Below are 15,665 nucleotides of genomic sequence, written 5' to 3' on the forward strand. Positions count from 1 at the left end.
TGCTTAGGTTTTGTCACAAACAACCCAGCCATCTCTTTGCTGGACACCCTTGTTTCCTCTTGCCTACTTCCTATCTGCCCCAAATCGTCTTAGCTGACAAATTAGTGCAAACTTCATCTTATCCACCATTACAACTGCCCCTTAATTCTTCAGTCTATGAACCCCTACCTCTCAATCGTCATGAAACAAGTCCTATCAGCCTGAAACAAGTCCCATCAGCCTTTTCCAAAACAAAGAAAAGGACTTCCATGAGCACTGATAATATTCAATAAAGATTTATAGTGCCACACATGGCTTACTTGAACCTACACCACTAAATCTCTCTAACATACTGCCTTCTATGACAACAGCATGCAATGATTTCTTTTTACAAGTCAGGCTCTTGCGGGTCACAGCAGTGTGCTATTCTGCCTTGTGTTACTCTGCTCTTTCTTATTACATTATGCACTCTTACTAATGCGGCTTACTTTCCCACAGTCCAGTTTAGACTCCTGTGTAACAATTTATTAGTCCAGCTTCCCCATCACGCTGATGATGTGGTGCTCTCTGGCATGAGGCCCTTGTTTCTCTTAGTTACTTACCATTCAAAATCACTGTTAACAGCAGAAATTCCTTAGTCACTTACTGACTATTCCAAACTTTTATAATTTGCTCCATTTTCATACAGCCCTGACAGCACCTCAAAGACAGGTACTGAGCTCTTACATTTCTGAAGACCTCTCCCCAGCTGCAATGCTGCTGTTCTCACTAAATTCATGTCAACTACTGGTCACTTTTATCTATGCACTTATGGGGTTTGCGTTTTTTTTCAAGGCTGTTGTAGATCGTGATTTGTTCTGTCTAAAGAGAAGCAACGGTGAGGTTATATCCAAACTGAACTATACTCATTATTCCTATTTGTTTCCACCTGTATTACAACTATACTGTGCATAACACTGCTAATTTATGTCCAGGTAAATGCTTATTTTAACAAAAACAAGGCGTCTTCAAAACAACTTTTGTCTTTTGGCCCACTTGCTTCCACCAACCCATCATGTAAATAAAATGCCACTTAAGACCATCTACATTTCAGCTGCTACATGTCACTCATGTAATGAGAGTACAGTTTGGGTTTCTCCAGTATGAATGCTAGAAAAACAGAAATAAAGCACTGAACTACAGTGATGAAGCAACTGTTAAGAACACTGGTCTGCATATATTACAACAAGTATGGTATAAGTACCAGTAGCTATTTCCTCTTAATACAAGCACATCCATAAACAAATATGTGCAATATGCAATTTCTGAAATACAGTTTGCAAGGAGGTTTGCTCTCACTTAAAGGAATTAGTGGGGAAAGAAGTAAAGGAAAAATTACAGAAATATGTCCTACTATTAAATTCTAATAAATAAAATTAAACTGGGTCACTGATGCAGAGGGGTGGAGACCTTGCAGTGATTCACGCAACTGTGGGTTGAACAGCAGCCCTGGCATTGGAGGGGCCATGCAGGAAAGAGGAATGAAGGGGGGTGTCCTGCTCACCTCGAGGTGGAGGGGGGTTGTGGATATTCCATAAACACATACTGAAGTGTAAATTCTCTGGTGGAGACTAGAAAAAGCACTTCATGTGACTGAAGGAAGGAGCCTGGGGCTGCTTGCTGGCAAAGTCAGACCAATGGATGTTACCATTTGGCTCAGAGTTGAGTGTGCATGGAATAATGCTAGGAGAGAGAAAAACCCTCAAACCATCCTGATGGTTGTCCGAATAATGGCTCTTTCTGGTCTAAACTTGCCTTGATGAAGAAAGAATTGTCCAATTGGCCGGGGGGGGGGGGGAATAGATAGCAGGGGTAAAGAATCAAATCTAACCAAATTACAATGCAACTACATCATTTAATAAAAGACAGTAAACTGCCATCTACATCACTACATAGCTCATCGAAAGGTTGCAAAGTGGTGTGCCTATACATGAGCAGCAATTACACTACTAGTGCAAACTTTCCCACTTTCCTTAAGTACGCAGCATGGCCGAGTATTCTTAATCACCTACAGGACACAAGATATGCCTATAACACAGCAGTGCCTGCAGGTCAAGGATTAATTAAAATAAGAGGTCTAAAATATAAATATATATAGATATAGAATTATTAACAAGGAAGCATAATCTGTTGCAAAATACTTACTGGTATCCATTGCAACTTTCAACATGAACTGGCATTTATGTTTAAATGTGAAAACACTTTCAGCTACAGAACCTTTCCTGTATCTTCCTCCTTGCCTCTCAGGAAATAAATGATATCCCTGATCTTGGTTTTCTTCTTTATGTTCATGCTCCATATTTCAGCCTTCCAATTCAAGACTCCACTCAATATGACAAGTTATGCGAGGGTAAGGAGTGTAAAAGATAATTGCAAAATGTTAAAGCAATCCGTTATCTGTAGATGCCAGTAGCACAGTAAAACAAAATAAAGATGAGCTTTGGAATGTCACATGCTGTTGTAATCCAGTACTACTCAGTACATATTTGCACTTGTCAGTTTTGCATTTATTACTCCCAGAATGTAAGTATATGTTATGTCTTCATAGTGATACGTTTTTGCTTCTGTAGAGGTAGCTGTGGAAAATAAAAAATAAACAAAAATGTCAAGACTGAGACATTAAAATTGGGTATAGAATAAAAAAATTCTTCACTTTTGTGGATGTACAGTAGGTTTCATTATTAACTTTAGTCTTGAGTACCTGAAACCTTACATCTCAACAACAATATTTGTTAGTAAAACAAGGCTGAAATAATCACCGTTATCTAAACCATTACCATTGAAGAAGGAAACTTGTGTAAGCACTGCAATTCAATGTCAACAAAAGTGACTACATCTGCTTAAATGGCACTAATTTGTGAGACAATGAATGCCAGTCCTTTTACTTCTCCCCTCCCCACAACACCTAGCTTCCCTAGCTGTCAAAGTCCTGAGGGTAATTTGACTTGGTAATTTCATTGACTGGCAGATCTCAGCAGGGTGCTTGACTCATGTAATTCAATCTTTGCTCTAGCATTTCTTTTGTTACAGGGGACAGTTTTTTTGCTGCACTGTAGCATCCAGTTTATGTAGCAACTTCTGTAAGATCTTGCACCAGGGAGCTAAATAAAACTTTTAAAATATTAAACCAGTTTAGATCTTTATTAGTGTAAGTGTTTAAGATATCACTTCATGCTTCCACCTTGCTAAAAATGATTTACATGTGCAAAGTGTGTTGGTATTCAGTGTTTGCCTACATATTTTTTTACTGCACTGGTTGGTTTGGAAAAACCTTTTGCAGTGTCCCTGGATTTGTCTTTGTACATACAAACCACAATGCTATATTTTCCCCTTCCTTTTTCGTGTGTCCAGAAGTCACTTCTCACAAAACACGTGCAACACATCTCACAAAGCCAGTGTGCCAGTCACAGCCCTTAAGACTAAACACATCTGATACACTTGTAATAGGTGACTCTACTGTCAGGCACACTGACGTCCCGCTCACCAGGCTGAACAAGGAGAGGGTCACGGTGAGCAGCTTGTCGGGCTCTACGATCCGCCACAACACAAGCACTCAGGTCACTCCAAGGCAAGTACAACTATGACTCTCATTGTCCATGCTGGTGTGAAAGACCTAAGATGTACCTCCCTGGACTACATGAAGAGACAAAGGAGCTCTGAGCATGTAGCCCAGGCCGGTATGACCCTGACCTTGAGTAGTATCTTTCCCTCAACAAGAATGCCACAATATTAAGACAAGATGATCAATTGGCTTAAGTACTGGTGTCATTCAAAGGGATCCAATGCCTGTCAGCTTTTGATGATATGCTTGACAAGCCACAATGCTTTGCTAGGGACGGCTTGCACCTGTCACCCGAGCACTACCAGGTTATATCTCATACCATGCTTTTTGGCCCCAAAACTTGGACCAAACCACAAAAGGAGGGGGAGTATCTATTTTCTAAGATACCCACACCTCCAGGTTGGTGGCAAAGCACGAAGCAGAGACTATCCATGTGCAACTATCAGTGGGTAAAACTGCCTTCCAGTTTATAGCTTGCTACAGACCACCCTCCCAAATCCAGAAACCTCACTCGGCTTTTCTGAGAACAAAGGAAAATATGAAGGTCTCTCCAAACACCATCATATTGGGTGGCTTCAATTACCCAAACAGAGACTGGGAGCATTACTCTAGCTCCAACACCCTAGTCCAAACGTTCCTAGAATTTTTAAACTCAAATGCTATGGAACAACTTGTTACCACTCCCACAACAGGGGAAAACATACTGGACCTGATCATCACCAACATGGGGACTCTATGCTCCAGAGCAGAAGTGTATCCCTCATTGGTAAGATCACACCATAAACTAATCTCACTGGATATTCACATCTCGACCCTACCCCCTGCCCAGAAAAAACACAGCGTTTTTATAAAGAAATTTATGTGAATAAGGAACCCTGTAGTATCTGTCTGGCTTAACAGGAGCTGGTGGTAAAGAGTCAGGAGTGAGACTGGACTCTATAAATACATCTACAATGTCTAAAACAGGAGGACTAGCAAGGGGCCTGTGCTGAGGTAGTAAAAGAAAATCTGAGCCTTTTCTAAGATTCAGAGTAATCTTGGCTCTCCAAATGAAAATGCTCCCTCATAGTATGCAGGGTCTCTCCAAAAAGAATAATCTTCAGGAGGAGAGGCTGAAGGGATAGATTCTTCAGCATCAGAATCCTCATAGGGAGGAAGAGAACATCCCTGTTCAGAAGAGGAATCAGAGGAAATGGAAACCTGATCTGAAGATTCATATTCTGTCTCTTGCCTAAGTGTCTTATCAGGAGGGGGATTGGAACCCCTGATCAAAGTAATTAGGTCTTCGGCCATTTTAAGCATCTGTTCTTTAAGCATGGAGGCCTGTCCAGGGGAATGCTGTACTTGTTTCTTTGTCGTTACTGGTACTTTAGTCTTTGCCTTTGAAGCTGAAGTCGTTTTCGCATATAACTGTGTAGGCCTGAAAACATCCTCAGAAGCTGATGCCTGCTCAGTGGCTCTGGACCCATCTGAGGGAATAGTTTCCGAGGTTCCAATACCTGGAGTTTCCAGCGGTCTAGTCAGCTCCACGTGGGAGTCTGAAGTGGCCTATGGCTCTGAGGTAGCAGGTGTCAGGGGCTGTGAAAGTGCCTCATTGAGAACTGGTGACTGGCCTAGCCGAAGCCTCGTAGTCAGTTTTGGACCCCGGATGCCTGTCCTTTTCTTTGTCTTTGCGCTTTTTATAAATTCCGGTAGTCGGCTGTTCCAACGGCATTATATAATTAAATCTGCCAAAATAATGAAATGCAAAATCGTACCAACGCTTAATAGTGCGTTGGTTAAATCTAGCACAAACCAAAGTCCATGGCAAAAAAGTTCAGTGAGCCAAAAATTAAAACAAATGTTTTAATTCCAACGTGACAAGTCCAACAACCACAAGCTCCGATCCAAAAATAACGTCAAGCGCTTTCACCCGGGCTCTCCCAGGCTTTGTCAAGATGAAACAAACTGATTTACTTCTGCTTTAAATAACATTGTTAATAACATAATTAAGTCATTAGCTTAATTGAATTACCAGATTTAAAATTACAGGTAACTTGCATAGCATTTATTTAAAAGTTATGTCATAAAATTGACGTTTTTTTAATTCTAACCTTAGTTATCAGAAAGCAGTAAACATTAAGTACAATAAAAAGTTGCACAAATATCAAGGTACTGTGCAAACCATCACATTGAAAGCTGCTCATAACAACTTACTATATGAAAAAAAATTATAATCATAAACACAATATTACACTAAAATTGATGTGACAATACCAGTATTTTATGTACTGCTGACACATAAATCTAAACTGACAAAATGACTAGCTACCAACCCAACAATAAAGTTTTACAAAGCAATTTTTTAAAAGGAGATGTAACTAAATCATGCTGGCCTACTGAAAAGACTGTATATTTATGAACTATAGTGAAATAAAGAGTTGCATACACAAGGCAAAAGCTGAAGGGAATCAAATCCTGGCCTACTGAAAGCAGCTCATTTATAACTTGCAGCCATAACGCTCTGCTCTACCTGGCACAGAACATACCCAACTCAATAGAGCAGTATGCTCTACTTTCTAATCACAAGCCTAAAGGAGCGGTGATCAACCATCACAGTTCAGAATAAAGTCACAGAACCAAGGTGAATAAGGAATTAATAGGGCCCAGTGCACCAAGGCACCACAGGAATTTAGCAGCTAAACGCTCCTTCATTTGTAACTTTTTACACCTGCACACAACACAAACACCAACCATCCTGCAATACTTCTCAAACAGGACAATCATACAGTAGCCTGGACACACACATTTAAGAACTAAACAAAGACCACAACTACACTATCTTTGCAAAACTAGGTCCACTACAACTGCTAGATAATATCAAAATAAGCAAATATGGAAAAACGAACAATTTAGTGTTAAAACGTGTACAAACCACTTGGCTTCTTACATATACAAGTAAAACATTCAAGCTGATTTATTTACATACTATTCTGCATAAATTACAGAGTACAACTGTATATCACATGTGCGTTCTAACTGTGCATTACCTATATAAAACTTCTAATAAAGCGGTTTACAAATTTTAACTCTAAACTGTCAGTACAGCTTCTCATTAAGCCAGTGCAGAAAAATGGGATTTTTGTCTAGTGAAACTACCCCAGATAACGCTTAAGCCAAGCAGCAACGCATACACATTTTTGTTACAACTGACAGTATATAACATAGTCTTGGCAGAGTATGTACAGCAACACTTATTTGTCAGGTTCTGAATGCAGCTGAAACCAATTTAGCTTCACGACTAAGAGAACCAAGCAACTATGCATTTAAATATGATCTTTCTAGAAATAGCATTGGCCAAAGCAAAGTTAATTTGCACAAAGTAAACTAAACAGTAGAAATGTCCACTTATATAAAGTTAACTAATCAGTAGACACTGGGTTTTCAAGGACTGAACCCATTTCTTATTATACCCATTTAACTGCTCACTGATAAATTACCAATGTAGAAAAGTAGATAGCTACATTCAGTAATAGAGATTTTTTTACACAAATTTAAATGTTTACCACAGAATTATCAATGTAAATTCCTAGAATGGTAATCTCCTGAGCACTTTCAAGTAAGACTAATAGTAACTGTAAATCAAGCATACATCTCAGTTCAATAAATCTGCAACTGTCTGTTACTCTTGAGTTTTGGCTGAAAATGATTCCTGGACAAGCTCACTAACCTGGTTAACAAAATAAATCAATCCCAATGTACAACTCATCAAGCAGACTGTGCAATATGCATGTTTTCACACATGCTGCCAAGGACAGTGGTTCATGTACACCCCATTCCAGCTGCCACTGCAGTTGGACTACAATCGGCTTCTCCCACAAAGATGAAAAAATGTCACAAGATCAGCTATCAGGGCAACCTTAAGACATCACAGCTACTGACCATATCTAGGCCACTGCCAGTGCACAAGGACACACCGACCCTACAGAAGAGGCAGACTGAAGTCATTGTCTGTAAGCACTATTTGTTGAAGCTGTGCCACTCACAGGCACTGATATTTTCCACTGAGCATGCTCATACATTATACGTATAAATTTTTGTGCTTAACAGCAGTCAGTGCAACAGATGCCACTGGGTCATATGAATCAAACCTCAACTGTTACAGTATCCAGTGGGTTAATGTTCAGTTCCATGAAAGTTGGGAGCACATCTGACTTAGTAGCCTTCCGTCTTCTACAAGTAGTGTGGGGGGGGGGGGGGAGTTGGGGTATTTTCAGGAGAAAAACTACAAACTGTATTAAGAGTTACAGTAAAACAAAGAAAACACTGACAAACTGCAATGCCAAAACATGTTTTCATTTCAAAGGATTATAACCTTAAGTATATCTTCCAGAAATGTAACTGAAAAGAAATGCTGAGAACTGCAACTGCTTAAAGGAAGAAAATAACACCCACCCACACATCTACACAAAACCCTAATGCTATAGTGCTAACTAAACCCCAATGCTTTAGTATTATAAAACAATTTCACAAATGATGCAATGCTTCTTGTTACAGACCATTTATAATGTTTACATCCAAACATATGCATGCACTGCAACAACTCTACTGGTTCTGTCCCTCAAAGTAAAAAAATAAATAAAAAATTGGTTGCTTTAGTGAAACAAACATTTTATAGTCACTTTCTCTTTAATTCACAACCTGAACATAAACTTTTGCTCATAGCGCTCCCTTTTTTTTAACCCCCCACTACAATGGCTAATATAAGCTATACCCCAATGCATCCATTAAATCGCCACACCCCAGTGGAAAGGAAAGCTTTCTAACCAAATCCCTTACTAATAACCAATTACAATTAAAATTTTAGTAAAAGGCATATTACTATGGAGACCTTCATCTTCATTCACTGCAGTTACCAAACAACCAAAACATACAATACGACTGTTTGACGCTTCAGCAGTGATAATATTTGTACTATTGACCTACTAAAACGGTCTGCACACTCAGTGTTCAGCTATGCCAGTACACAATGATGGTGTATGCCTTTCTTCAACAATATTCTCAAAAGAGCTTGACCACAAAAGTAAATTACAACTCTGCAACTGAAAATTACTGACCATGAAATGGATATAAAAGCAGTACTTAAGCGTGTATAACAGCAATGTTTAACTTATGTGCCATAACTGATTATGGGATTCAGAAGGGAAGAGTAGGATGTGAGGTTTAACAAATGAGGCCGCAACATGGACCTCGGGTAAGCAGTGATTTCCTGACTATGGCCCGTGCAACAGAATCCCTCTGGGAAAAAGTTTATGGCACTTTGCGCTGACGCTAGATCAGTCATTTTATTTTTTGGTCCTGGCATTAAATAATCAAGGCAGCAACATTAGGAGTCTCAGTACGCTACTAAACCTCATAAACGTGATCAGTCTGAAACAAATCAAAACTACCCATGTCTACAGCACAATGCCAAACATGACAGCAATAGTGATTGCTAATAAACTATTTTGTTTACCTTACAGTCATTATGCACAAACATCATGCCGTGGCTGGGGTAGGTGGGCCCCGAACAAACAATCACCTTATTAGAACTTTCTTTCAAAAGACACACTTTTCATACCTGGCAAATGCACTCAATTACTAGGTTAACTAGAGCAGACTGCAGTGCGTTTTTGTTTTTTTTTACTCAGAACCGTGATTACAAAAAATCAGTCACTATTGGCAATCAAGACCACATGCACCAACTCCGAAACAAACGGCAGGAAAGACTAGACTTTTTGTTACACTCGTTAAGCTGTTTAGTGAGTGTAAAAAAAAAAAAAATACAGCTTGGCGAGTGTAAATAAAAAAGGGCTAGCTAGACCATGATCGCACAGTTATGCACACAAAAAACACATATACTAATGGAAAATAAATTAACAGCAACAAAAAATAGGTTGCTATTGGCAATCAAGACCACGTGCACACCGCAAAACTAACTGCAGCAGTAAAATCACAAAACGGGCACATTGTAAAGCCTTATTCTTACTTATTAAATGAAGAAAAACAAAAGAAATTAAGTTGCCACTTTAATTTCATGAACTGGACAACTGGTTTTAAAAAATAATCAGACTCACCAAGTAAGCAGGACATGAGAGAAGCTGATGCAGGCAGAGACTCGCACAACGGGTTCCCCTAGGAAAATAGAGCCTACTGGAAACACCAACAGGAAAAGAACTTCCCTACCTCCTACACCTGTAATTGAGCACTCCAAGGCTGGGGGAAGGACAAGACAGCTGTGACATCACAGGATGGTTGGGTTTCATTGTTCGACTGAGAACCAGAGGGCGGCCATGGTGATGTCACTTTGGAGGAGGGAACCTTTCAAAACAACAATATCTGCACTGCCAGGCCGCGATGACATCAGGAATTAGGGGACTCCAGGAAGCTTTATTGTAGCACGAGAGTTCACTTTTGAAAGTGAATTCATACCTGTACGCTAAGGTAGGCTTCTGTTAGAGAAGTAAGGGGAATTTAAATTTTGTAAATGCTGCATTGTTGTTCATTTATACAGGAAACTGCAAAAAGGGAGCAAAAGGGCAGAGAAGTTGAGGAATGCATTTTAGAAACCCGTTGTACTCCTTTAATCACTTGAAGCTCCAGTTAAAACAATCCTCTTTAGTGGTAACAAGAATTGCTCAGTAGGTGTGAAATGAGATGAGAAGGTCCCATTTAGCTTGATGAGGTGGTTAAAGAGGCGAAAATGTTCCTCATTTGCCTTTATAGGACAGTGGAGACAGAGGAACATTTTGCATACTTGAGAGGTTCCCATGCTATCAGTCTTTCACATTAAAGAGATTGTAATGTCAATGTATCAGAATGGTTGCAGAAGCTATTACTGGTAGAGTGTGGCTTTGTAGGACGTAAGGCATGTTTTAAACTTCCTAGAGGATCTTTGGCTTAGGTGAGAACCCACAACTAAAGTGAAAAGTTTGAAGAAACTTTAGGACAATTTTTATATTATTTCTCATTATTTAAAGACTGGGTTTAGTGGGTTTTGTGAAAGGCCCAATGATCCTGTTGTGCTATATGCTATGGATAATTAACATGTTCTGTTCCATGGGTACTGTGTACGTTTTTGAGGTGATTATTTGAAAGGCATATTCTTTGCAGAAGAAGACTGCAACTACAGCACATGTTTACGTAATGGCAGCTGGTTATTACAGGTATGTGTAACGTTTTACTGTAGAGAGATTGTGAAACTGACAAATCACTGATTTGTGCTCATATAGTGTATACATGTTGAGGATGTGTGTGTGTGTGTATATATATATATATATATATATATATAATACACATATATGTATATTGTTTTTCTGTTGCAGTATTTTATGTCTTAAGAATATAGTTATTTGTAGCATTAGATTTATTTGTTTGTTTATCTTACAAGTTCACTATTTAACTAAAGTGTGAGTGAGTAGTCATCGACATACAGATATTTTTTACCTTTTTGTCTTATTTTTAATTTGGTTCCTTTTTTTTTAAATTATTAAAATGCTACAGTGTAACTGTTTGCTGAGAGATGGGAGTTAGATTTGTAGCATATATGCTGTATAGCTTATATGTAGCTGGCTGTGTAATGTAAAACGTACTGCTATATATCATCTTAGTTATATAGAAGTATCACAGATGGACACTTGGGGGTCAACATTTATAAAATGCTTTATTTTCATAACACCAAGTTAACCTGGAGTTAGACATTCAGCCTAAACAGTGGAAGATTGAAAATGTGATGTTTTCATTTGTGCTGTTATTAATGCATTAGGGTGGATATAAATGTAGTCCTGAGTATGTCTGATGATGCAAGGGGTTTTAATTTTGTTACCCTGTTGTTTAGTGTCTTGTCATCTCACATTCATTTACAAATACGGCTGTCTTGTTTTTTTTCTATTACTGTACACTGATGTGGGCTGGGGAGCATGCATTTGGAAGATGAGAGATCAGCTCATAGGTTCATACTAGGCTATCTGCCCAAGGGCATTTATAAGCCTAGCCCAGAGTTTTGTGGCTTTCGCCACCCCTTTAGTTTGAAGGATACTATGCCCATTATTTTGCTGTGCCTCTGTCAAGCAATGATACTGAGGTAATCCCTGGGGTATATCTGCGATCTCCCATCCATTGGTCAAGATTTCTCTTGAACAAGGCCAGCGAGGTGCTCTGCCTCACATGTACCGGGATTTTGTTCCACAGCATAGGGAGTCTCTGGGTGATGAATCTGTCCCTCCAGCACGTCCTATTTATAACCGTGTCAAGGTTTAAGTCTTCCGCTCTTGTAGTTGTGAGGGATCTAGATTTTTTGAGGTGAAGCATGTTCATCAAATTCGGGTTGGACATGGCCCTGTATGTCAGGCACAGGTCATCTCTGAGCAGGCGGTAAGCGACTGAATAGAGCTGGAGTTCCTTCAGTCGGGCAGCATAAGACATATTTTTGAGACCCTTTATCCTTTTGGTGAGGAACTTTTGGGGCCTTTCCAGTTGCTGTAGGTGTCGGGTCAGATGCATTCCGAATGGGGCATTGTACTCAATCATTGGTCTGATGAGTGATGAGTACAGGGGGGCGATGACCTCCCTTGCTCTAGATGTGAATCCCTTCATGATCAGGTGGGCAATGTAGAAGGTCTTCCTAACTACTTTGGCAACATGCGTGTCAAACGAAAGGTTACTGTCAACTTGGGTCCCCAGATCCCTGATAACCTCTTCTGTACTTAGTGGATTGCCACCTATATGGTAGCTAGGGGTAACCTTGTTTTTCCCGAAGGGTATGACTATGCATTTTTTGGCGTTTATGGCTCTGGCACCAGTTATCCGTTTCTGTAAGACCCTTCTGAAGGATATCTGTGTCGGATGTGTTCTCGGCTATGGCGCCCAGTTTGCAGTCATCTGCAAACTTTGTCAGCCATAACCCTCCTGTGTTTGCTTGTACTTCTGAAAAGTAGATACCGAACAAGTCCCCTATGTCTTTATTTATGAGTTCCATTATGATCCTCTCCATAGCTTTGCAGATCAGGCTTGTCTAGCTGATGGGATGGTAATTTCCAGGGTCAGTGGAGGCGCCGCCTTTGTGAAGTGGGACCACAGTTGCCGTACGCCACTCCTTGGGTATGTATCCTGAGGTGAGACTAAGATTAAACAGCTGTCCTAACTGCGGGTTTAATTCCTCATTGAGTTTATGGAGCACACAACCGGGGACACAATCTGGTTCCATGGATGCTGTGTTTTTCGCCTTGGAGAGCGCAGTTCTCATCTGAGCGTTAGAGATGTTTGGGGCGCTACAATCCTCTGGTATAGATATCTTTCCTTTTGGGGGGAGGGGGGGGGAGAAGTTTGCACTGAACCTGTCAGCCAGTATGTTGGCAATGTCTGTAGGTTCAGTGATTTTTACATCATTTTGAACTAATTTTGAGCATATCTGGGAGTTTCCTCCCAGGTTTCTAACATAGCTAAAGAAGGCCTTATGATTGTCTTTTGAGTCCCTAGTGACTTTTCTCTCAAAATTTGCCTTGGATGATTTTTGATTTTATGAGAGATCTTAGCTTTTTACTTATAATGATCAAGGGTGTCTTCCTTGTTAGGGATTTTGCTCTATCTTGTAGTAGCTTCCTCCTTTTGTTATAGAGCTTGTTTATGGCTGGGGTCCACCAGACTGGACGCTTGCCTTTGGTACAAAGAGTCTTTGTTTTGTTTGGGATTGCCTGATCCATGCAGTCCTGTAGGTGCTGGTAGAAGGCATTTGTAAGTGATTCAGCGGCTTGAGTAATGGTTTCCGCAGGCTCAGGGGCCTTAAAAGAGACCACACTAGTCTTTAGAAGTGTGAAGTCGGCTTTTGAGAAGTTCTTCACTGTGGTCTTTTATCTCAGGTGGGGGCGGGATGTGGACTTCCAGTGAGATGAGTTTATGATTTGATCTCACCAGTGAGGGGTATACTTCCGGTGTTGAACATTGTGACCCCATGTTGGTGATGATGAGATCTAGTATGTTTTCTCCTCTTGTGGGGATGGTGACTAGCTGTTCCATGGCATTTGAGTTTATGAACTCTAGGAACCTTTGGGCTAGAGTGTTGGGGCTTGAGTAGTGATCCCAGTCTATATTCGGGTAGTTGAAGTCACCTAGTATGATGGTGTTTGGAGATACATTTATCCCCTCCAGTGTTTTCAGGAAAGCTATGTGAGTTTCCTGACTTTGAGAGCGTGGCCTGTAACATGCTACAAATTGTAGAGCAGTCTTGCCTATGGTTAATTGCACCTGGATGGTCTCTGATGCATCGTGCGTTGCCACCAACCTTGAGGTGTGGGTGTCCTTGATGAATATGGAGACCCCCCTCCTTTCTTGGTGGTTTCCGGATTTTGGGGCTGGAACGCATGATATGAGGTGAAACCTGATAGTGCCGGGGTGCTCTCAGGAGCCTTGAACCAGGTTTCAGTCACAGCACAGACATCGATGTTCTCCATACTGAGAAGGGCTTCGAGTGCGTGCATCTTGAAGTTGAGACTTCTGGCATTGAGCAGCATTACCCTTAGTTTTTTTTTCCTTTTTTATGTTCTAGGGTGGTAGGTTTAGAATTTGAGCCTTGCCTAAAAAAGGCACTATGGGGGTGGCAAGAGCCTTTGCCAATATCCAGAAGCCCAGGGGTGACAGGTGCAAGCCGTCCCTTGCGAAGCAGCGTGGCTTGTCCAGCATGTCATCCCAGGCAGACAGACATTGGATCCCCTTTGAATGACACCAGAGTTTAAGCCAATTATTAAAGCTGATCATCTTGTCTCTGTATTGTGGCATCATTCTTGGTGAAGGTAGGATACTGCTCAAGGTCAGGGTCATACCTGCCTGGGCTACATAATCAGAGAGCTCCTCTATGTCTCTTTTCATGTAGTCCAAGGAGGTACGTCTCAGGTCGTTCACACCAGCGTGGACAATGACTGAGTCGTACTTGTACCTGCTGTTGAGGGACCTGAGTGCTTGCGTTATGTGGCGGATTCTAGCACCCGACAGGCAGCTTACTGTGACCTTCTCCTTACTCAGTCTAGTGAGCGGGATGTCAGTGTATCTGACTATGGAGTCACCAATGACGAGTGTGTCTGGCATTGTGTTTGGCCTTAAGGGCTTTGACTGTTTGGCACACTGACTATGTGGTCTATGTGTTGCATGTGTTGTGTCCTGAGGTGGCAGTTGTTTGGGTGTCTGCTTTGGTGGCCTCTGCTGCTTTGGTAGATTTTTGATCAGAGCCTCCGAGTATGTCTTTGTGTGTTTATGTGTATGATTTGAAGTTGTGATAGTACTATGTGAGACTGGGTTTGTGGAGTGTGTGGTTACCTTCTCCTCCTGTCTGGTCTTGCCAGTCCTATGTTGAGAGAGCTCAGCCTCCAGTTTGGCTATATAGTTGCATCTCTTGCATGTATTTGTGTTTTGTGGGAGAAGGAGAGGGTTGTCTGTGTACATGAGGCAATTGTAACATTGCCTCAATATTCCCAGATTCACCAGCTGAGCAGGAGAGGACACTAGCAACTGATCACTCGACATGCTAGAAGGAATAGAAAAAAAGCTTTAAAAAGACTCCGGGGGATGTGGGTGATCGAAAAAGGAGTTTTAGGCTGGTGGGGTACTATGTATAATAAAAGTGCTATATCAAAGTAAAAAAATGCTTTAGGAGCAAGTGCTAGGCTTTACAGATAAGGAATAGTCTACCTAAGAATCAAGTAGAGCTGAACTTTTTAGATATGGAATACACTGGTTTGATCAGCAGTTCAGTTCAAGGAAGGCTGTTTTAAGGGAAAATTTGAAGAGTGGACTTTAGGTAGCCCGAATAGTTTAACCTTGATTCACCACCGCTGCTCTTGTGTGCTACAGTGGCAACTCCGCGCTAAATCGCGCTAACGTGCGTTTAGCGTGCTTTATAGCAGGGGGCTGAAAAGAGCTAGGAACTGGCCCAAAACGGCCAATGGACTACTAGTTTCTGGCTGAAACCACTCCAAAATGGACAAATAGGCTGCTCAGTGCTTCCCACTCCCACTGGTAAACAAAGAAGCTTCCTTTCTTCCAAATAAGGATATGGAACAGTTACAGGAACTAAGAC

The 15,665-nt window shown here is 40.9% G+C and overlaps 1 protein-coding gene across 1 annotated transcript in view; it reads right to left on the reverse strand.

Annotated features, from left to right (window-relative positions):
- The window catches only part of LOC122807585 (mitochondrial inner membrane protease ATP23 homolog), a 174,277-nt gene that overhangs the window by 114,613 nt on the left and 43,999 nt on the right, over positions 1-15,665 (reverse strand). The window contains exon 2 of the mRNA XM_044078499.1: positions 2,164-2,594. Within this exon, the coding sequence (XP_043934434.1) occupies positions 2,164-2,317 (154 nt within the window). The 5' untranslated portion in view covers positions 2,318-2,594. The remainder of the gene's footprint in view (positions 1-2,163; positions 2,595-15,665) is intronic.

This window comes from Protopterus annectens, chromosome 7.part1, assembly GCF_019279795.1.
Source record: "Protopterus annectens isolate FY-2018-M chromosome 7.part1, PAN1.0, whole genome shotgun sequence".
Taxonomy (NCBI): Eukaryota; Metazoa; Chordata; order Ceratodontiformes; family Protopteridae; genus Protopterus; species Protopterus annectens.